Consider the following 24,707-nt stretch of genomic DNA (forward strand, 5'->3'; position numbering starts at 1 on the left):
AAAAAAATAAAAACATACCTCATGAATATTTTTAGCATTTATAGCAGTATCACTGTGACAGCGAACAAAAAATATACATAATCCTTTCAGTTTCTCTGGGGCTGCATTGTCTATGTACAATCTCATCATTTTTGCCCCTTTGGTTGCTCCAGCAATAGTTCGACCACATTCTGAAAACGAAAATCAAGAACATAGTGTGTGATCACATAAATGATTAACTGTGATAAATTACTATGGATCTCACACTGTTGCTTCTTGCTTTACTTTACTGTAAGAAGTTTTGATATGGGGGCACCTGGGTGGATCAGTGGTTGAGTGTCTGCCTTTGGCTCAGGGCGTGATCCCAGGGTCCTGGGATCGAGTCCCATATCGGGCTTCCTCTGCCTATATTTCTTCCTGTCTCTCTCTGTGTCTCTCATGAATAAATAAATAAAAAAATTTTTTTTAAAAAAAGAAGTTTTGATATGATTGTGATGACTATATATATATATTGTCTACAAAAAGACATCAATAATTGGAATACTTACAGTGCAGCCTCTCTGCTTCCTTTCTCTGAGCTCTGTACTTTGCTCCTTTTGGCTTTGCCTCAGGTAGTGACTTCCCACAAATGGTTCTATCCCATCTCCAACATTTGGCCTCCCCGATTTCTACTTTCAGATCTCAGCTGAAACCCAAGTCTCTTAGAAGCCTTCACTGACTCTCGAGAGAGGACTTAGTCCCCTAGTAAATACACTCATAGTTGAGACACCTGAGTGGCTCAGTGGTTGAGCATCTGCCTTTGGCTCAGGTCATGATCCCAGGGTCTGGGATCAAGTCCTGCATAGGGCTCCTTGCATGGAGCCTGCTTCTCCCTCTGCCTGCGTCTCTGCCTCTCTCTCTCTCTCTCTCTCTCTCTCTGTCTCTCATGAATAAATAAATAAAATCTTTTTTTTTTAAATACAGCATCCGGGGATCCCTGGGTGGCGCAGCGGTTTAGCGCCTGCCTTTGGCCCAGGGCGCGATCCTGGAGACCTGGGATCGAATCTCACGTCGGGCTCCCGGTGCATGGAGCCTGCTTCTCCCTCTGCCTGTGTCTCTGCCTCTCTCTCTCTCTCTGTGACTATCATAAATAAATAAAAAATTAAAAAAATATAGCATCCAAGTTATATATTAAATTCTTCCTCCACCTAATTTCAATGAAAATTAATCATTTAAGTTTAAAAACTATTAAAAATATAGTAACTTTGTTAGATGGTTGGTTGTAACATGAAGAGCATAATTAAACAGTCTTCCTATTTACAATAAACAATTTAAAACATGATAAAAGAAATGCTAAAATCCCCATCATGAAACCATGAAAATATGTTGTCTTCCCAGGTTTCCCTCCTTTGAGTATAGAGGGTTCCCCTGTTCTGTGACCCTGGAGGACACCCATCTCAGAGCCCTGTGGTGGTGGGCATGTGAAAACGAGACTGATGAGGCTCTCAATGATGTCAGTCCTGATTGGAGGCACACAAAGGTAAAAGGGGGGTTGAGAGATGTCAATCTAGTGACGATTCCTAAATAAACTGCCCTGAAATCCGTAGAAAGGCTAGGCTCTCTTTTCATCCTTCCCAAGGCCTGGTGGTTCGACTAGTTCTAAATTTTGTGAATGGCCCAAGTAATTTTTTTTATTTGTTTTGCTTGGATAAGCCAGAGTACGTAATGGTTCAAATGCTTGTTCATGGAGGTTGGCATAGAGAGTTACTTCTACACTTAATAACTTCTCTCCCCTTTTCCCTTGATAAGAAAACCATTGTCTCATTCAGCAATATGTATATGAAGGAGACATCTGCTTTCTCAACCTCCCTAACCCCTATGGTCGCCCCATGACCCAGTTCTGGCTGATAAGAGAGAAGATAAGCTTTCCCTAGATGTGATATCTGAGCTTCATCTTATAACCATGTGGGCCAAACATGAACAAAAAGCCAACATGTTGAAAATGACAAAACGGGAAGAAAAAAAGAATCTGTGTTTCTGATGACAATGCCGAGCATCTGAACCACTGCCAGCCACTGCCCACTCTTTGTTTAAGACACCATTAGGATCTCCATTACCTATAGCTAAATATGTTCTGTCTACACCTATATATTCTGTACATCCATCAACAGGGGAATAGTGTCTAAAAATCAAAATGCAGCTGCACTATTGAATAGTGTGTAGCATTTTTAAAACTTTTAAAAAAGATTTTATTTATTTATTTCTTTGAGAGACAGAGTGAGAGAAAGGACACAAGAGGGGACATGAGGAGAGGGAGATGATCAAGTAGACTCCTCACTGAGCTGGGGGCCCAATGCAGGGCTTGATCCCAGGACCCCAAGATCATGACCTGAGCTAAAGCCAGATGCTTAACTGACTGAGCCACCCAGGCACCCCTGTACAGTATTTTTTAAATGAGGTAAATCTATATATGATGACAGAAACTGTCTAGGCTATACTGTCAAATGCAAAAATCAAATCAAGAATAAAATGTATTATATGTTTATATTTTAAATGATAATAAGCATTTCTATATTAGCAGACATATAGAGGAATATTTACCAAGCTAACAAATGTATTACTTTTGTAGGTAGCAAAATAGTTATTAAAAATATAACTATCTGGGGGTACCTAGGTGGTTTAGTCAGTTAAGCCTCCAGCTCTTGATTTTAGCTCAGTCATGATCTCAGGGTTGTAAGACTGAGCCCTATGTTGGGCTCTGTGCTAAGCATGGAACCTCTTTGGGATTATCTCTTTCTCTCTCTCCCTCTCACCTCCATATGCATGTTCTCTCTCTCTCTCTCTCTCTCAAAAAAATATATATATACATATGTACATTATATATATATATATGTATACGTGTGTGTATATCTTTTCTATCTGCCAATTCCTCTCCTGAGAATTCTGCCTAAAGTCTTCCTCATCCACATTAGCTTCAGTGATATTCACTGAGGTATTGTTTAAAAGAGCAAAAAGGAAAAATAAATAAATAAAAAATAAAAGAGCAAAAAGTCATAAGCAACCTAAGTTCTAATAATAAGAGTTAAGTTTTGAAAATAATAGTTATATTATCCTAACTAAATACAATATCCAGCTGTTTACCATTTAATTGTAAAAATGTATCCAGTGGCATGATAAAGAGAATATTATCAAATTTTAAAACCCACCATAAAATAACACGTAGAGTTGGATCCCATTTTTGTAGTATATCTATCTCTCTATATATAATATCTACATATTACAAAAGGGGATCCAACTCTATGTATATATATACATATATATATACATACACATGCACTATACATACATGTAACTTTTTTCTCTCTCTCTCTCCTTCCCTTCTTCCCTTTCTCTATAGAAAAGGGGGGCTGGGCAAAGAAGTTAGAGAAAATATTCATCAAGGAATTAATGATGCTTATTCCAAATGGCTGAGAATGTGAGTGGTTTTTATTTTTCTTCTCATTGTAGGTATTTTCTTATATTAAAGAATTAGATGAAAATAGAAGAACATAATCAAGTACTGTAATTTACAATGCAAACTTTAAATGAGACAGGAGGAGTTTGGAGAATAATGATGGATGGGCTTGGAACACCCTGGGCAAGCTCTGTAGAAGAGAGAATGTCTTAGGTGATCTGGAAGAGAAGTATATTTGGCTGGATATAGAAAAGAAAGGCATTCTGAGAGAGTCAGGAGGGCAGAAAAGGGGCACAGAAATGACCCTGGAATGTCCAGAAAACAAAGAAGAGGCTGGCTTAAAGGGAGCAGCAAATTCATGTCTGCAAGAATAGGAGAGCAGGTTAAACAAACGCTATGTGTCCCAGTTATGATGAGCCTTAGTGGAGAAATGAGCAGTTTGGATCCAATCCAATAACTAGCAAGCAGCACAATAAAGGTTTACTTTTTAGAATATTTCCTGAGGGATGAAATCCAATGTTAGATTAGTTTCAGGTGTACAATGTAATGATTCAACAATTCTATATATTTCTCAGTGCTTACTAAGATAAGTGTACTCCTAATCCTTTATCTATTTCACTCAGTCCTCCACTCACCTCCCCTCTAGAAACCACCAGTTTGTTTTCTGTATTTAAAAGGCTGTGTTTTGTCTGTCTGTCTGTCTGTCTCTGTCTGTCTGTCTCTCTCTCTCTCTTTTGGTTCATTTGTTTTGTTTCTTAAATTCCACATATAAGTGAAACCCTGTGGTATTTGTCTTTCTCTGACTTATTTCACTTAGTACTTTACCCTCTAGGTCCATCCATGTTGTTACAAATGGCAAGATTCCATTCTTTTTTATGGCTGCAACCCAAGTGTCCATCCATAGATGAATAGATAAAGAAGATGTGGTATACATACACAATGGAATAAAAGATTTACTTTTAAAGGAATAAGCAGTGTCAACTTCAGAGAGGGAATCTGGTTTCAGAACTACAGGTTTTCAATTTGGAATACTAGGGCAGGCATGGGATATTAGCCTCACCTAAAGTCAGCAGAGGAGAAAAATGAGAAAGAATCAGTAGGAGGGACAAATCACAGGACTTCAAAGATAAGTAGTTAAAGACCAAAAGGATGGTCCATGCACCTGTTATTAATACAAAAGTTTTACATCCTGGTAAAGTGTTATTTTAGGAATCCTGTGAATAGTAAGGAAGCCAGATATTTCAACTGACAGCTGAAGCAGAAACAAGATGCCAACCCAAGATCACATGGACAGCTGCTGAGCTCCCACATGGTTTCATGACTATTACTAGTCACCTGAAAACCTGTGTGGAAAATGGCTCCACCTGTTTCAGAGAAAATGGAATTAAATTCTAGTGAAAACATCTATCTGCCAGGAGATATCAATAATTTCTTCTTTTTTTGTCTTAAAGATTTTATGTATTTATTCATGAGAGACACAGAGAGGCAGACATAGGCAGAGGGAGAAGCAGGCTCCCTGCGGGAAGCCTGATGCAAGACTCGATCCCAAGACCCTGGGATCATGCCCTGACGCAAAGGCAAACGCTCAACCACTGAGTCACCCAGGCACCTCTCAGTGATTTCTGTAAGTATATTTTCTCCTTATAGTAATGCCTGAAATATATATTTCAGTTGAAAATTTATTGTTTTTAAGACACTCTTTTGGGGGGAACCTGTGGCTCAGTCAGTTGGTCATCCAGTTTTTGATTTTGGCTTACGTCATGATCTTAGGGTCCTGAGACTGAGCCCTATATGGGACTCCATGCTCAGAGTCTGCTTGAGATTCTCTCTCCCTCTCCCTCCCCCTCTGTCTCTCCCTTTTTGCACCCTCTCTCTCCCAAAAATAAATCGTTAAAGAGAAAAAGACACTCTCTTTTCCACACATAAGCTTCCAACAAACTTTCTTTTATATAAATATATCTTTATATATATAATCTTTATAAATATATATCTATTTATAAAAGAAAAAATATGCTGCACTTTAACATCCATTAACCAGCACATTGCCCTCATGAAACATCCTTACCAAGGCCAGGGACATCTCCTTCCTGGTACAAAAATTTCAATGTCTTACAACCATCTTTCATAAAAAAATGAGCAAATGGTTCCAGCTGTTAAATGAAAGAGAAAATGATGGTGAATAAAATGACTACTTATATTAACAACAACAAAATGAACCACACCCAGGGGTAGGCATTTCACATGCCTTTATCCTCATCATTTTGTAGATTAAAAAAAAAAAAGAGGCTCAAAGACTGTATTCAAGATACAAAGTGACAGGGACATTAGAAGCAGGATTAGATTTTGAACTACTTTAACTCCAAAATTACCATGAAATATATGGTGAGTTCTATTTCTGAGCCTACACTGATGATCTCCATATATAAATTGACAGCCATGTACCTGACCCTGCCTCACAGAATCTTATAGGAGTAAATGAATGAGTCCAACTGGTGGTAAATATAAAGAATTATTATTAAAACAAACTATTCTTAAAAGCTGACTTGGAGAGCAGAAAACTTGCCTCACCAGCTAATTGGGTTCTTAGACCAATTATTTGAGTATGATGTTTTCAGCAATTGTCATTTGACCCATATTGTAGCCAAACTAAAATGAATTATTATAATGAGAGTCTCCCATGTTTATGAGCATGAAGCGCTTATTTGTAAGTTAAAGTAATATCTTAGTAAGTGGAAAACCAAATAGGTCATGTAAGCAAAAACCCTCACACATCATTTGGGAAATACAAAGTTACTCAACCCACTTCACCCAATCCACTGATGCCTTAACCTAAGTGTCTCTCTTGAGCAGCGGGTTTCTCTTTACTTATCGACCATAGGTAAGAGGTATTCTAGATCTGGCGAAGCCTCTTCCCCTAGGACAATGGTTCTCAAACTTTAGCGTGCCTCAGAGATGCACCCAGAGCTTTTAAAAAATACAGAATCCTGGCCCTGAGGACTTGCATTTTTAAAAAAATTACAGGTGAGGGGGGCCTGGGTGGCTCAGTCTGACTCTTGATTTTAGCTCGGGTAATGACCTCAAGATCGTGAGATTCAGCCCCTCATTGGGCTCTGTGCTCAGCGTGGAGTATGCTTGAGATTCTCTTTCTCCTTCCCCTCTGTTCCTCCTACTTAATCTCTCTCTCTCTCTCTTTCTCTCTCTCTCTCCTCCCCAAATAAATAAATCTTTTAAAAGTTCCAGGTGCTGGTGGTGCTGTTGGTTCTGGGATCCCATTTGGGAACCACCACCCCAGGAAATGAAACAGAGCTACACAGATTACAAAATTCTAGCCCCTCATTTTCTACTTTTCCATCTCACACATAAATTTGACTCTTGCATAATTGCAATCTAAAAAATACAAAAAGTGTCAGCATAGCTATTCTTGCCCAGTTCCATAAATACTTTCCTGCCATATCTGATTTTATGACCCATCAGATTTGAAAGTCTCCAAATTATATACATAAAAAAAAGAGCACATACCTGTGATAAAAAGACATCACAATATCAAATGCAACAAATTCTCATTTTTTTGGACACATTGTACTTCAGAGACCAGCAGAGTGAAAGTTGTCATGGACTGAAATCATGATGGCAAATTGAAAATTCAGTCATACATTTTGCAAATAGATTATCTGAGCTTTACCACAGCCTTACACTAGGTAAGGTGGCATTATTATACCCCTCTTGCAGAAGAGAAAACTAAAGCTAAAAAATTTTTGAGTAAAAGACCCAAAGAAACACAACCATGAGTTCAGAGCCTGGAACCAGATGCCAGCCTTGGGCCTCCAGGGCTGTGCTCTAGCCACAGAACGACAGTGCTATTGCCTTGACTTTGGAAAACATTTGTCATGTAAACCAGGAAAGCAAGATAGTCTGAGATTATCCTGAGCAGTGCTGGATGAAGAGAGCAGCAAAGTCATAGATACCAATTTGGTAGAAGCTTCTGTCTTGGTCAGGGTCCTGGCAAGAAAAGAAGTCCCCAAAAGGGGTTTCTGAAGAAACTTTGTAAGAAAGAGGCTACTTCTGGAAGCCAGAGCAGGGTTAAGGGAAGCTGTGACACTGGTGGCAACAACAGGACTACCAACAAAGGAAAAAGCAGTACCGGCCAAAGCCTGGAAGTGTGATGAGTTGGGGAATGGTGTAGCTGGAAGCAGGTGGACACAGTGCTGTGGGAAAAGAACAGCTTGGGAAGAACTGTATTTAGAAGATATGGCTGGAACCAGAAGACATGGCAAAGCAGGGAGGAGTCAGACTTCTCTCCCTTCTGCTCTCCTATCTCCTGCTGGCATCTCCTAGTGACTGAGTCACTTGGAACCCAGAGGGCAACGGAGGCGAGGCAATGGGTTCTAGGGAGGTCAGCCTTCTGGGCCACAGAGTAGGCAGTAAAGACTGGATATCAGATCTGAAGGTGAACAAAATAACCATCACACCCTCAACTGTCTACCCTTTTGTGGGACCTTTAATGAGCTACTTTCACTCTGGATAGCTACACCAGGCTTCACATAAAAGAAAAACCTGCCATTATATCCAGTTTCCTAAATCACTGCACCCAACTATACGACCCTTCATGCCTGGTTCCATGATCTTATTCATCTGCCCACCAATCTTGGTGCCAATTTAGGTGTTTGTCTTGTCCCTTCAACCAAATAAGCATTCTGATCTCTCCCAGACTTTGAGATTGGTTTCCCTCCTGGCTGTACTATCTCCCCTCCACTGTGGCTTTGCAACTGCTAAACAACTCTTAGGGAAACACTGGAAAGGTGTTTTTTATTCTTCCCTTAAGACCTACATTTCCCTAAATCTCCTAGATGTGCAGCCTAAGCAGTGTCTAACCTGCTCCATGAAGGCCTTAAAGGAAGAAGCTAAGCACACAGACCCAAAGCACAAGACATATGTCAAGAATGACAAATGAAAGGGTCTGCAGGCATATGACACTCCCACTTCTTGGCCAGTCAGCTAGCCAGTGAGAAACACTTCCTCCAAGCAAAGACTGTCAGCCCAGAAAGCCAACTGGCAAATATTTAAGAATGAGATTACCAGCTCTGCAGGCACCCATCTCCCCAACTTAGTCCTAGCAGGTGTCCTTCTCTGAAGGTACTAACCAGTGCTAATGTCAATGCCTAGATCCTCTGCAGAGCTGCTGGGATTCTAATTGTGGGGTTAACCAAATTTATGGCTTAGCAATTTTCAGGTGAAACAAGGCTGATAACCTATCTTGCTATATGGATGGTATCATCCACAGCCAGGACAGGTTACAGAATTTGTGAGCTACAGTGAAAAATAAAAATGCGGGAATAATAAAGAAATGCAAGAATACTTGTTAAAAAATTATTAAGAATTTCAAGATGAAGTCTCCTAACTATAGAGAACAAACCGATGATGACCAGAGGGGAGGTGATGGGGTGGGGGGAAAGGGGGAATGGGTAAAACCGGTGATGGGGATGAAAGAGGGCACTTGGTATGATGAAAGCCAGGTGTTCTATGTAAATGTTTAACCACTAAATTCTACACCTGAAACTAATATTACATTGTGTGTTAACTGGACTTTAAATAAAAACCTGACTTAAAAAACTAGAGTATTTAGAGTGACAAATCCCCTCCTTATCTCAGCTTGGTGGATGGTTGCCATGTTTATTTTCAACACAACAGAAATCTAATATTTTACTATCTGGAGAAGCCTCTGAACTGCAAGATGCCAAGCACAAACCCCAACCCCAACCGTAACTTTAATCCTGACCTTAAACTTAACCCAGCCCTACCAGTAACCCCTAAGCTCTACCTCTAATTCTATCTCTAACCCTAAACCTAACCTCTGGAGAGGCCTCTGAACTGCAGAATATCAGGCACATACCCTCACTCTCACCCTCACTTTAGCTCTAAACGTAATCCTAACCCAAACTCCAACTCTAACCGCTAACCACTAGCCCCTCACCCTAACCCTAACTATAACCCTAAACTTATCTGAACTGCAGGATACCAGGCACATATCCTCACCTTTACCCTAACTCTAGCTCTAAACTTAATCCTATTCCAAACCCAAACCCTAACCCCTTAACTGCCAACCACTAACTCTCATTCTAACCATAACCATAACCCCTAACTTATCCCTCTGGAGAGGTCTCTGAACTGCAGAATAATAAACACATACCCTCCCACTGGCCCTAACCCCAGCCCTTATTCTAGCCCTAAGCAGAACCCTAATTCAAGATCTGAGGGAAAAAAGCTGTGGTATATATACAATGGAATATTACCCAGCCATAAACAGAATGATATTTTGCCATTTGCAATGACGTAGATGGAGGTAGAAAGTATTATTCTAAGTAAAAACCTAATTCTAACCCAGACACACACCCTAATCCCTAACCTCACACTGGCCCTAACTCTAACCCTAATCCTTATTCTGGCCCTGAACCAAACCCTAATCCTAGATCTGAGAGTGGGGAAGATTTGGTGTACCTAGATAATGGAAAATTATTCAGCCATAAAATAAAGAATGAAATCTTGCCATGCAAATGGATGGATGTTAGAGAGTATTATTCTAAGTGAAATAAATCACTCAGAGAAAGACAAATATCCTATGATTCACTCATATATGGAATTTAAGAAATGAAACAAATGAGGGGAAAAAAAAGAAACAGAGAGACAAACTAAGAAACAGACTTAACTATAGAAAACACACTGATGGTTATCAGAGGGGAGGTGCTTGGGGGGATGAGTTAAATACATGATGGAGATTCAGGACTGCACTCATTGTGATGAGTACGGAGTATTGTATGGAAATGTTGAAGAATCACTATATTGTACACATGAATCTAATATTATGCTATATGTTATATAACTGGAATTAAAATGAAATCTTAAAAAAAAGAATTTCAAGGTGGATATGGCCAATTCAGCTTCAACAAAAGAGGCAAGAATGTGTGATGGGAAAAAGAACATCTCTCCAACAAATGGTGCTGGGATAATTGGACTATATGCTATACGCAAAAGAAGGAAACTGCATCACTTTCATACAGCATATACACACACACACAAATCAAAATGGATTAAAGACCTAAATGTGACACCCAAAACCATAAAAACCCTAGAAGAGAGCATAGGCAATAATTTCTCTGACATTGGCCATAGCAACATTTTTCTAGATCTGTCTCCCTAGGCAAGGGAAATAAAAGCAAAAATACACTATTGGGACTACCTCAAACGAAAAATCCTCTGCAAAGCAAAGGAAACAATCAACAAAACAAAAAGCAACCTCCTGAATAGGAGAAGATATTTACAAATGACATATCTGATAAAAGGTTATTACCCAAAACATATAAAGAACTTATACAACTCAACATCAAAAAACCCTAAATAATCGAATTTAAGTATGAGCGGAAGACATGAATAGATATTTCTCCAAAGACATCCAGATGGCCAACAGACACATGAAAAGCTGCTCAACATCACTCATCATTAGGAAAATGAAAATCAAAACTGGGATCCCTGGGTGGCGCAGCAGTTTGGCACCTGCCTTTGGCCCAGGACGCGATCCTGGAGACCCGGGATCGAATCCCACCTCGGGCTCCCGGTGCATGGAGCCTGCTTCTCCCTCTGCCTATGTCTCTGCCTCTCTCTCTCTCTCTGTGTGTGTGTGACTATCATAAATAAATAAAAAAAAAAAGAAAATCAAAACTACAATGAAATATTACCTCACACCTGTCAGAATGGCTAAAATCAAAAACATAAGAAACAAACAAACAAAAAAAAACATAAGAAACAAGTGTTGGCAAGGATGTGGAGAAAAAGGAATTCTGGTGCACTATTAGTGGGAATGCAAACTGGCACAGCCACTGTGGAAAACAGTATGGGGGTTCTTCAGAAAGTCAAAATAGTAGAACTAGAACTAACCTATGATTCAGGAATCACACTACTGGATATTTACCCAAGAACACTGACTCAAAGGAATACATACACCTCTATGTTTACTGCAGCATTATTTATAATAGCCGAATAATGGAGGTAGCCCAAGTGTCTATTGATAGATGAATGGGTAAAAAAGATGTGGTATATATACACAATGGAATAGTATTCAGCCATAAGAAAGAATGAAATCTTGCGATTTGCAACAACATGAATGGAGCTAGAGGGTACAATGCTAAGCAAAATAAGCCAATTAGAGAAAGACAAATACCATATGATATCATTCATATGTAGAATTTAAGAAAGCAAATAAACAAAGGAAAAAAGAAGAGAGAGGAGGATGAATCAAGAAACAGATCCTTAACTATAGAGAACAAACTGGTGGTTACCAGAGGGGAGGTGGGGGTGGGGGATAGGAGAAATAGGTGATGAGAATCAAAGAGTATACTTGTCATGATGAGCACCAGGTGATGTACAGAATTGCTGAATCACTATTTTGTTCATCTGAAAGTAATCTAACACTCTATGTTAACTCTACTAGAATTAGAAAGCTTAAAAAAATTGTTTTAAAGAATTTCAAGGTGGTGACAGGAGACCATTAAGCCAAGTGCAGGACACCCTTCAGCAAGGGGCCTATTTGATTACACAGTCCACATGCCCAGGAATCCACCCTTGACCACACCTGTGTATTCCTGAAGGGAATGGTGGTGGCCTGAGAAATTACTCTATTTCCGGTTGCTTGCTGTGGCACCTCTTGTTTTATGTGCACATCTCTATGCACTTTCTAGATTTTACCATAAAAGTAGCTCAGAGTTATTGATCTCTTTGCATCAATCACATTCCCTGATCACACTAAGGAAACAGGAAAATGAGCAATCCCACTCATACTATCAGAGGACTGTCATTTCTTAACTATTATAAGGGTCCTGAAAGAAATAAAAGGCAGACAACTTTCCAGAACTTGGCAACACACTGGATCAAGCAAGAGAGAGACTACTTTAGGAACCATCCCACGGGATGTTGGCTCCTAGAGCAAGCCAAAGAGTTTTGCCCAAGTTCACTGGTCCCTGTAAAAGCAGGGGGTAAGGACCCCCAGGATAACCTCACCACAATACTGCCCTCTACTCAACTCTCTCACCGGGGTGTTCAGTGGGACAATCAGCTCACCACCAGTATGTGCCTGCCCACTGGTCTTGCTGGGGCTCCAGGCCAGTCCACAACTAGGGTTGGTAAAAAGCTCAAACAACCTGTAGTACCTTTTTTTAAAGTTAATTTAGAAGCTGAGCTATCAGAAAGGAAACTGTGACACTGCTTCTGGGAGTTTCTATGAAAGTGGCAGCTTATCGAATATTACTCTAATTAGGGTGACCATAGAAATTCACTAGCCGGGATCCCTGGGTGGCGCAGCAGTTTAGTGCCTGCCTTTGGCCTGGGGCGTGATCCTGGAGACCCGGGATCGAATCCCACGTCGGGCTCCCGGTGCATGGAGCCTGCTTCTCCCTCTGCCTATGTCTCTGCCTCTCTCTCTGTGTGTGTGTGACTATCATAAATAAATAAAGATTAAAAAAAAAAAAAAAGAAATTCACTAGCCAAACTGAGACCTTTTAGGAGTGAAAGGAGGGACTATTAGTAAGTATGCCAGGAAAGTAGGCATAACCTAGGACTGTCCCTGGCATGCTGAGACATGGTAGCCACCTAGTTGTTTTCTACTAAGTCACTGTTCCCCAGCTCATATGCATGCAGGTTTTTTTATCTTCCCAAATGATTTGCATATGTAGTTCAAATAACCTGTACTTTTAAAATAGTTAACTCTACCTGTGCTCGACTATCCCTTTAACCTCTAAAGGCATTTTGAGTTAGAATTTTTATCAAATTCTAGTTGCTGACTCTTCTTCTCTTCCTTCTTCCTCAATAGTAGACCTAACTAGAATTATGATTCAACTGGCTATAGTTTTATAAAACTTCCCTAATGGGTAAAATTTCAACCTTCCCTTTCTGAGTGTTTTGTTGTTCATGACGATGACTCCAGGTTCTTAAAACACTCAGCTCTCAAAGAGCAATAAAAAAACAATGATGAGATTTAAACTTACAGATGGGCAATCCAAAATCAATTCTTCAACGCTTACTACGTCCAGGCCAAGCTTTTCTGCCAGAATTTCAAATATATATTTGTATGAAGGGTCAATTTTCATTTTTCGGCTTTCCCTTGCATCTCTAAATCTTGCCTAAAGAATGAAAAGCATGGGTAAAAATTGTAATTATGAAGAAAAGCCACCAAAAAATAAATAAAAGTGACACATATAAAAATGCTTATTATAAGAAAAACCTGTCTCTCTTTCAATGTTTCCTGTAGATTTGGAATGCCACTCATGCTTCGGTGGTAACGGGATGACCTACGGGAAGACTGAGAAAGCATGGATGGGCCCCGTCGGAGCGTAGACCTAGGCCGAATTCTGTGTTCATCTTGCTCATCATCCTCTGGAATAACTATCCTTTCATCAGAAGGAATGAGATTCAGTAAATCATTTCCAGAAGAAGCAGGGCCTCTTTCGGAAGCAGAGGCAGCACCTAGAGCTGGGGCAGCCTCTGTTGCAGGGCGCTGACCCTCTTCGTCTGAAGGAGGAGGAGCCTCTCCTGGACCGGGAAGAGCCTCATCTCCTGGATCCAGACCCGGAAGGGCAGTATCTTCAGAACCAGGGGGGGCTGCCTCTTCCGGGGTGGGTGGATCACCTTCTTTGGCGCTCATGTTATGGGCTTTTTTCTCCAACAGAGCACCTTAAACTGCAAAACCTAAAATTATTAAAAAAAAAAAAATTTAAACTGTACAATAAGTTGAATGTTCTGTGTTAATTTATTCCTCCCCTGGAACCTAGAGAGGTGGCAAAATCATCTATTTCTCCTGTATTCTATTGACTAATGAAGCTAAACTCACAGAACTAGAGAAATGATTTTAAAGGGACAGAGCACAGAGACGTAGGGACTTTTGGAAACTCTAAGTGCTCCTCTTATGATATGACCCTAGGGCACTGCAACTCTACACACTTCCCATCCCTATCATAGTAATTACTGCAAATGGTGGGAAGGTATCTGTCCTCAGGTATGTAAGGGTTGAGAAAAAGATTGAGAGCCACCGTCTTAGAGCTGAGATACTGACTTACCCAAGAAACAAAGAACTACATGGACTGAAATATTCCTTGCATCGAGGAACTCTTGATACAAATCACCAACCAGACACTCAACTGTACAGCCATCTCATCTACACGAGCACATCCAGGAACCCCCGCAAAGCATAAAACATCCTCTTAGCAGTGCGAAAATTGACAAAAGGAAACCTCCTTTAGAATATATTCAGAATGCCAGCAGGGGGAAGCTCTCACACCCCACCAGCCCTACCTCTGGTTGTGAGCTGCAGACAAAATAAGAAGAGCCCCATCTTGCATGTGGATACTACTTTTTTATAGCAGCAGGATTAGGACTTTCCTCTTGCCCCAACAACAGCGCAGCCAATGAAAGATTGTCACAATTCAGCCAATGAAAAAAACACTATACTTCCAGCTCCTAGCTCGCTCCAATGGACTTCTTGTTTATAACAGCCTTCCCGAAGTCTCCCTAAAATGGGATCGTGATTATTTTTTGAAGCCATAGTATCACATAAAATATAATTCTGACATCCAATCAGAAAAGATCTATTTAGGAGTGTAGAAGTTATGATGAGCACATAACCAGGAGAATCAGCAGACACCAGAGGAACAGGAGAAAATGTCTTATAGAAAATAACATTATAGGACAATAATCAAAACTCCATGGAAATCAACAAGTTTTCAGGATATGACTAAAATCCAGATGCCAGGATAATAATAAACACTTGAACTGCAAAAACAACAAAAATTTTATTTTTTAAAAAAATACCTTTTTTATTTATTCCTGAGAGACACACAGAGAGAGAGAGGCAGAGACACAAGCAGAGGGAGAAGCAGACTCCATGTAGGGAGCCCAATGTGGTACTCGATCTGGGGTCTCCAGGATCACACCCTGAGCTGAAGGCTGATGCTCAACCACTGAGCCATCCAGGTGTCCCAACAACAAAAATTTTAAAGCAGAAAGTGCAAAAGAAGGCTGAGAAAGAGGCTCTCTAATGAGAGAATCTGAGGACATTTGTGCACACCTGGCCCAAGTTAGAAGATGCTTCTTATAGAGGGACAGGAGCAGCCCTCCATTAGACACAGAGACAGCCTGTAACCTGTATCCCACAGCTGCCCTCTCCAGCTTTTCTGAAGATCCCATAAGCAGCTGAAATGGTTTTCTTTGATATCCTAAATTAGCCTACTCTAGAACAGAAATAGCCAAACTGATCAATCTTCTTGTTGCCAGCTAAGCATGCATGCCCAAGATCTGCAAACCAGAACAATTGTTCCCAAACTGCAGATTTTTTTCTCCTCCCCTTTTCCTCTCTTTTATAAACCTCTCTCCTCTTTTATAAATCCTAGATTTTGTCTTTATTCCTTGACCACGATGTAATGTCTATTTTCTTACATGTGAGTAAATTTTCTTGGAAAGTAAGTAAACAACTCTGAGTTATTATCTCACACATTGATATCCAATACCCAGGAGCTGTGTGTTCATTACATGTTTACACTTGAAATTGGCCTAGAGGTGATTCTGCTATCTATAATATCTCAAAACCAAATATAGTGATACATTTTAGTGAAGTCATATCCAGTCACTCTGCTCCAATTTATGCCTTTGAATTTTGCAAAATGGTTCACTTTACTCAGCAAGAGAATCAGGCCTGCTTTCAAAGGATATTGACAGACACGATTGTCCGGTTTCTGAAACCTAAGCAAAATTGACTTTAATTTCAATATAATGGTAGAACACATACACCGAGTTAGACTGGAGAGCTTCTCTGTTGGCAACCAGTGCTCTTTCTAGAGCCACAGTTATTTAAGCCACTATAGAGCCACTATTATTTAAGCCATCAAGGGAAGGTGAAACTTGAATAATGATATTCTATTTAAGAAGTCAGGGAAGTATACAATTAATCTTAATGAGTTTTTCATCTAAAAATGGCTTCTATTTTTTAAAGTGTTGACACAGATTAAGTTCTCAGAAAATGTTATTATCCAACACAGTTCATTCCCTGAGGAGTCCAGATAGCTGAGATTCATGGCACAGGATTTCAGAACTAGGAAAAAAAAAAAAAAAAACCTAGAAATTATCTAGTTCAGCTCCCCTTTTTATTGCTAATGAAACAAAGATCCAGAGAAATTACAGGTCTTACCCAATTACACAGACAAAAATGATCTTTCTGAACTTCAGATCATATCATATCACTTCCCTGCTTAAAGTCCTCCTCGGGTGCCAAATATAAACTCTTGTGTCCTTCAAGGCTTTCCTGACTTGGTTCCAAGCTCTCTCTTCAGTTTCTCCCATTGCCTTTGCCCTGGGTGCTCCCTGAGGTCACAGCAGCTCTGGCTGCTACTGAAACAAGCCCGGTTTTCTCACTTCTAGTCATTGGCAAGGTGCTCATAGCCTAATGGGGGAGGCGAACGTACCAACGAACATAGTTTCATTAGATCCAGCCAAGATATGCACAGAAGACAAAACTTCTGTAGCATCAGAAGACAAAACTCTAAAAGGAAATCTCTAAGGAGAAGTTGTCATCTAAGATAGGCCTTGGTAGGATAAATATGTGTCCCATGGAGAAGACTGAGGAAATAATATTGATTGTCAACAACTAAATGCCAAGTTCTGTGCTTGGTGAGACATATAACTATGCTTGATAAATACATATATTTATATATATATAAAGCACATGACCAACAAGCACATGGACAGATACTCAACACCACTTGCAACAAGGAAAATGCAAATCAAAATCACCATGAGATGGCACTTTATACCCAGTAGGATAGCTATAAATTTTTTCAAAAGACAATAAAAAAGTGTTGAAAAGATTCTGGAAACATTTAAAACTTCATGCTTTGCTGGTGGGAATGCAAAATAGTGCAGCCTCTGATGAAAACAGTTTGGCAGTTCCTCGAAAAGCTAAACAGGGAATTACCAAATGAGCCAGTAATTCCACTGGTAGGTGAAATTCTAGCAATTCCACTCAAGAGAACTGATAACATCTGTTTGCATAAAAATCTGTATACAGATGTTCATGGCAGCATTATTCATATTTAGCTCAAATTGGAAACAACCCAAATGTCCAGCTAGGTGATGAATGGATAAACAACATGTGGCATATCCTTACAACGGAATGTTACTCTGTCATAAGAAGGAATGAAGAACCATCACATGCTACAGCATGGATGAACCTTGAAAACACCACACTAGGGATCCCTGGGTGGCTCAGTGGTTTAGCGCCTGCCTTCGGCCCAGGGCGTAATCCTGGAGTCTCGGGATCGAGTCCTACATCAGGCTCCCTGCATGAAGCCTGCTTCTCCCCCTGCCTGTGTCTCTGCTTCTCTCTCTCTCTCTCTCTGTCTCTCTCTCTGTCTCACATGAATAAATAAATAAAATCTTTAAAAAAAGAAAACACCACACTAAGTGAAATAAGCCAGACCCAAAAGGCACATATTGTATGAGTCTACTTATGTGAAATGTCCAGAAAAGGAAAACCTATAGAGACAAGACAGTAGATCAGCGGTAGCAGGGGACTGAGGAAGGAAGAACTGGGCCTATCTGCTAATAGGCTTGGGTTTCTTTTTTTGGGTAATGGAAATGGTCTGAGATTAAACAGCAATTATTTATGGTTGTACAACACAATGCATATAATAAAAACCACTGTGGGTATGCCTTAGTGAAGTAAGGGGCCTGGATGGTTCAATCGGTTAGGTGTCTGCCTATGGCTCAGGCCATGATCCTGGAGTCCCGGGATGGAGTCACACATCTGGCTCCATGCTCAGTGGGAAGTCTACTTCTCCTACCCCCACCCTGTCCTCGTGGTCTCTCTCACTCTCTCTCTCTCAAATAAATAAAATATTTAAAATTTAAAAAATAAAAATAAAATGCCACGTTTTTTAAAAAGGAAAGACAGTATGATAAACTGCATAAGGAAATGACCAATTAGGCTGTTTGGCTGGCTCGGTCAGGCAGTAGAGTGTGCAACTCTTGATCTCAGGGTCATGAGTTCAAGCCCCACGTTAGGCAGAGAGATCACTTAAGAAAAAATAGTAATAAAACAAAAAAATAATAAAAAGACTTTATTAAAAAAAAAAGGAAGTGACCAATTTATTGACCATCTGTGAGAAGGCTTTAATTTGGTAAGCTTCCCCTTTAAGCCCACCAGGAAATTTTAAAAAGGCATTTTGAAACTAAGAGAGAGAAAGTAAGAAGAGAGAGAGAAAAGGTAAAAAGTGATAGAGAGTAAGAGAGAAAGGTAAAAAGTGATAGAATTAGTTTAGGCACTGGGGCCCTCTGTAGACACCAATGCTGCACCTTGCTCAAGTAGCTATCTGTGATCTTGCAAAGAAAGAATAGTAAAGCTTAAAAATGCTTAATTTTGTCCTAAATATCACCAGTTGGGTTAACAGTATCCACGGTTCCTAAGGTCAGGCTGAATCCATAGGCTTAGAGATGGAAATTTCACTGAAAACAAGGATACAAAAGGAAGAAAAAAATGGAAGCTTCTCCCTCCTTCCTGTGCCACAGCCACAGCCTCCAGCAAAGTGGTGTGAGTAACTACTATGTGCCTGGGGTTACGATACTCACTCTGGCGGCCAGAAAACAAGACAGGACTCTCGTCCTCAAGGATTCACAATGCTTGGACACCTGAGTGGCTCACTTGGTTAAGCATCTATCTTCAGCTCCGGTCATGATCCTGGAGAGCCCAGGGATGGAGCCCAGAGATTGGGCGCCCCTCTCAGTGAGGAATCTTCCTCTCTCTCTCCCTCTGCTCCTCCCCATGCTTGTGCATTCTCTCTCTTTCTCTCTCATTCTCTCTCTCAAATAAATAAAATCTTTAAAAAAAAAAAAAAAAGGATTCACAATGCTATTGGAGAGATAATCTTTGCAAATCAATTAAGAGTGTAAAATTATGGAGCTCTGTTGGAAAAGTATTTAGAGGAAGAAAAAATTAACATAAACAAAACAAACAAATAGGATTTCATGGAGGATTTGGACATAAATTGCCCTTGAAGAATAGGTAGGATTCAATAAGAAGAGAAGGAAGAAATCTAGAGAGAAAAGAAAAGAAGTAAAGGCATGAAAAACTCTAAAGAGGTCAAAAAGGGTAGAAATTAGGAAAAAAAAAAACAGAACTTAAAATTATGCCATATTTTATTTGTTCTTCCAAAAGACTATAAATAGGATTCAGAATCAGTTAAAGTAAGTAAATCATGAATAATAAAATGTGGTTTTATAAAGCACCGATATTAACATTAAGATGTTAGGAAATCTGCTCAGTTCTACCAGTGGTTTTTTTCTAGCACTCTTAAGTGTTCTGAAAATGTCCTAATCAAGAATTTGTCAAGGAGCGCCTGAGTGGCTCAATTGGTTGAATGCCTGACTCTTGGTTTCGGCTCGGGTTATGATCTCAGGCTCCTGGGGTCAAACCTGGATTTATCACTCCCTCTGCTCTTATCGCTTCCCATCTCTAAAGTAAATGAATAAATTAAAAAAAAAAAAGAATTTGTCAAGCTGATCATAAAATACACAGGAAAAGGTTATTGTCAGTTACTCTGCTTGTATGGTAATTTAATAAACATAATCTATAGCTTCGATTCAGGTAAACATACTTCAATATAGCATGCATATGTTTTCCACCTCTATGTGTGTCATCTTAGTTTCCTTAGAATTTATGTGAAGCTGTTTAAGGAAAAATAAAAAGCATTTAATATCTGAACATTACAGTACTTACAGATACATGTTCTAAGTAAAGAGTTTAACTTGTGCTCTACTGAGTGCTACATATATTTTCTCTTTCTTTTAAAAATTTTACTTTTTAAGTCCTCTCTACATCCAACATAGGGATAGAACCTACAACCTCGAGATCAAGAGTCCCATGTTCCACTCCCTGAGCCAGCCAGGCACCCCAATATTTCAAGCTAAGGACAAGATAAGCTCTTATTTTGTGAACATTAAAGAGTCTTCGTGGTTAGCAGTCTGTGAACAAACACTGGATATAAGGAAACTGATAATCAGGTATTAATCACTATTGTGACTGGGAAATAAATAAATTCTAAATAATTTGTTATGGTTTAACATTTTTAAAGTAAATCATCTATATGAGACACTCTAAATAAATAAATAAATAAATAACCACTTCCCATTTGGGGAGATTTTGCTTAAGAGAAGTGTAGAATTCTTCCTCTAACAAAATAATTTGAGATGCATTTTCTAGATGATTTTCAAAAGCCAAGTCATACTTGGCACATAATGAAGTCTAAATATAAAATATCAGCTTACCACTTCCAAAGACTGGTGCAACTATTTCATTTTAAGTTAGGAAATGTATACAACTACTTTATATAGAATTCCTAAAAACTGCAGCAAAATTTTGTTTTTTTTTTTTTTTTTTTTTTTTTAAATTTTGAATAGAGTACATAGTTGAAATGGGAAAATCTTAGTAAACAAATTAGTTTACTATATTATACACATTATATCCATATGCATGTGTGTATATGTACAGAGAAGATTGATTGTTCACTGCAACATGTTTATAATAGCAAAAACAAGCACAAAAACAAACACATTTCCTGGAAATAACCAAAATATCCCTTAATAAAGGACCTATTGTATGTCTGAAATGAATATAACACTGTGTGCTAACTATACTTGAATTTTCTAAAAAGATTTTATTTATTTGAGAGAGAGAGACAGATAGTGAGAGAAAGCATGACCAGAAGGAGATGGAGAAGCAGACTTCCCACTAAGTAGGGAGCCCAATGCGGGGCTCAATCCCAGGGCCCTTGAGATCATGACCTGAGCTGAAGGCAGATGTTTAACCAACTAAGCCATCCAGGCGACCCTATACCTGAATTTTTTTAAAAGGCTAAAATATAGTAAGTGCTTGGGAAACCCGAGTGGCTCAGTTGGTTAAGCATCTGACTCTTGATTTTGGCTCAGGTTATGATCTCAGGGTTGTGAGATGGAGCCCTGCATCAGGCTCCCCACTGAGTAGAGAGTCTGCTTGAGATTCTTTCTTTCTCTGCCCCTCCTCCCTGCTCACACATGCTCTCTCACTCTCTCTCATAAAATGAATTAATCTTTTAAAAAATAGTAAGTTCAATAATTGGTAACCAATAAGGAAGGAAAAAAGGACAAACCCATTAATTGAACTGTAGTTCTCAGGCCCAACACTTGGTTCCTGGACCTGTTTTGAAAGCATAAACAGGACTATAGTAATATTGCTGCATTATAAACTTAGTTCCACATTTTGATTGGTTCCCTATTTATATTTTATGCACCTCTTAACCTCATGTACCATCAATCATTCATTTTTCTTTTTTACCCCTACTCCCCATTTACCCACTAATCGTAGAGATCTAATGGGGACCAAATAGTAACATTTATCTTGACATATCCAGTTGTACCAGGTCCCAAATAGCTCTTCATTTTCAGGAGGAATGCTTACCTCCAGGTTGTTACAAAGCCCCCCTCCCTGGAGGTTTAAGAAACCCCTTACCCTCCTCTCCTGTATTTAAGCTGTTTCTAGGCTCAACAGGGGGAAGCAGCTTTGGGAATGACCTGCCTTCCTACTGGGCTGCCCTTCTGATAATCTTTCTTTGCTTCAAAACTGGTGTATTTGCCACTGGATTACTGCTCACTGGGTGCATGGACAAGTTTGAGTTTGATAATAGTATCATGTTCAATAAAATTTTAATACAGACCCTAGCAATAGAAAGAATGAGGTAGGGACACCTGGGTGGCTCAGTGATTGGGCATCTGCCTTCAGCTCAGGGCCTGATCCTGGGATCCGGGATCGAGTTCCGCGTCGGGCTCCCTGCATGGAGCTGCTTCTCCCTCTGCCTATGTCTCTGCCTCTCTCTCTGTGTGTCTCTCATAAATAAATAAATAAATAAATAAATAAATAAATCTTTAAAAAATTAAAAAGAAGGGGTAGAGCTACATATACAGATATAGAAAGATCTCCAACACATCGTATGTAAAAGAAAAAAGCAAAGCACAGTACACTGCATAATACCAATTGTATACATTTTAGAAACTGTATATACAAATGCATATATAAGATATTTCATCTTTCCTAAGATCCACATTTTTAAGAAGCTTAACTGGCAATATTTTTTCTTTCCTCACATTTTTTTCCTTTATGAAGTTACATAAATACATAATTTGCGTTTATGTAATTGCATAAAATTATAATCGGTAATAGCTTAGATTTGATAAAACACATTAAAAGCTTTCCAGGGGAAAAAAAAAAAGCTTTCCAGGGAAGATACACAATAATTCATCAACTAGTATAACCTTGAAAGAGAAAGACAGAGGGGGAAAGTAGGGAAAGTGTTGTACTTTTCAATTTTATAACTTTAAAAAAAATAATAAAATTGTGCTTTTATATATTTTATAGATATATTTTATTTGTGTTATATGTGTATGCATCCCATTGAACAACATATCACATGTATTTATATTTTCCCCTATAATACACATTAATATGTAGAACCTAAAATTCCCTATGAATTTTCAGATGTAGCAAGATTACTTGCAAAATAAAGAGGCAGGTCCTTGCTCCAAGTAGTCACACTTGGCTAGCCATCACTAGATGCAGAATGAATTCAAAATAAACATCTGTTCATCTCTTTCTCCTCCTCTCATCTCTTCCACAGACAACCTGGTGCCACATGCAATCAGTTCTAAAATTCCACCATCCCTTAAGTTCGATGTGAAGGTTCAATGCATGTCCACAAAGTCATCCCTGCTCATTTTCAGGAGTAGTGGGACAGCGGGCTCCTCCACCCGTAGGAATACTGATGGGAGCAAGTACACACCGGTGTGCTAACAGCCACACTCCTGTTTCTTGGACCCATTTCTGTAACCACGTCCCTTCATGCATTAGTTCATCCGCGATTGTCGAGGGCCCTCCGTGTGCTTGGCCGCTGTAGCTACACACAAAACTAAGAGGCTCCTCCAAAGCAAAACGCACGAATTGAGGAGCAGACCGTTAAACACACACAGGGTGGTCAATGTCAAGAAAAAGTGAATTAGCAAAGGGCTGAGAGAGACTGGCAGAAAAAGAAACTATCGGAAAAAAACCTAACAGAAGGCAACATTTGAGCTGGGTCTGAAGGAGAGCAGTCGTGAGAACATGCAAGTGGGGAATATTCTCGGCTGAAGGCGGGGCGGGGGGGGGGGCGGGCTGGAGAGCAGAGTGTAAATGCAAGAAAGCAGGAAAAGGCCGAGCTTGCTTGGGAAGATATTGCTTGGGAAAAGCTTTTCCTTGCTTGGGAAAAGTGGCTAGCTCAGCGACGAGATTTTCGGGGTGCAGGGGAGGAAGACAGAGGTCGAAAAAATAAACCTGGAGGGAGAGATACTTTGTCTTCCCTTTGAATTCTTAGAAGGGAGGAATAGGGTGAAGTCGTAGGTTCAGGGAACCCACTGGAGTTTACAAAAGGCGACCGAGCTGGGCGTTTGCCCCAGGATGGGGCTGGGCTGGCCGGGAGGACGAGCTGGGAGGCGAGGGCAGCCGGCCGGGCATCCCGCGGAGGGGAGGACTCGGGGCAGGAGCCGGCCGCGCACTCACCTGCGCGGGGGGAGCGGCTCCTGGCTCCGCCGCCACCGAGGCTCGGCCGTTGGGAGCCGGCACCGGCTCTCTCCGGGGCGCCCCGCGCGGGCTCTGCAGGGCGCTGCTCCCTGCAGGGTGCGCGGCGCGGGGCGGCCGGTGAGGGGCTCCCGCTGCAGGAGCACCTGCTCGGCTCCCCGAGCCGCACGCAGGTCCCCGCGGACACGCACTCTCCCCAACCCGGGAGCCAGAGAAGTGAAACATCGTGCAGGGGTCGGGGTCACAGAAGGGCAGCTGCCCAGAGGAGGGGACTGAGGGCTGAGGGCGTGGGGGGAGAACTGGAGAGGAGTCCAGCGTGTGCATGGAAATGAGTAAATGTATGCTTTGCAAATATATGTATATTTTCTAGGACTTTTATACTTTTTCTTTAAGGGTTTTTTCGTTTCAGTGGGTTTGTGTGTGTGTGTGGTTTTTTTTTTTTTTTAAAGGTTTTATTTACTTATTCTTGAGAGACAGAGAGAGGCAGAGACACAGGCAGAGGGAGAAGCAGGCTCCCTGTGGGGAGTCCAATGTGGGACTGGATCTCAGGACCCCAGGATCACCACCTGAGCCTGAAGGCAGATGCTCACCCACTGAGCCACCCAGGTGCGCCTATATTCTCTGAAGTTA

At 40.3% G+C, this 24,707-nt stretch overlaps 1 protein-coding gene across 3 annotated transcripts in view; it reads right to left on the reverse strand.

Moving 5' to 3' along the window:
• Nucleotides 1–24,144, reverse strand: part of DNAH8 (dynein axonemal heavy chain 8) — a 364,549-nt gene extending 340,405 nt beyond the window's left edge. For all 3 annotated transcript variants that reach the window (XM_072833179.1, XM_072833178.1, XM_072833180.1), the window contains exons 1-5: nucleotides 24,060–24,144; nucleotides 13,680–14,143; nucleotides 13,444–13,578; nucleotides 5,478–5,562; nucleotides 19–170 (exon numbers count right to left, since the gene is read on the reverse strand). In XM_072833179.1, the coding sequence (XP_072689280.1) occupies nucleotides 19–170; nucleotides 5,478–5,562; nucleotides 13,444–13,578; nucleotides 13,680–14,099 (792 nt within the window). In that variant the 5' untranslated portion in view covers nucleotides 14,100–14,143; nucleotides 24,060–24,144. The remainder of the gene's footprint in view (nucleotides 1–18; nucleotides 171–5,477; nucleotides 5,563–13,443; nucleotides 13,579–13,679; nucleotides 14,144–24,059) is intronic.
• Nucleotides 24,145–24,707: the final 563 nt, after the last annotated feature.

This window comes from Canis lupus, chromosome 7 (genome assembly GCF_048164855.1).
Source record: "Canis lupus baileyi chromosome 7, mCanLup2.hap1, whole genome shotgun sequence".
In the NCBI taxonomy this organism is placed as follows: Eukaryota; Metazoa; Chordata; class Mammalia; order Carnivora; family Canidae; genus Canis; species Canis lupus.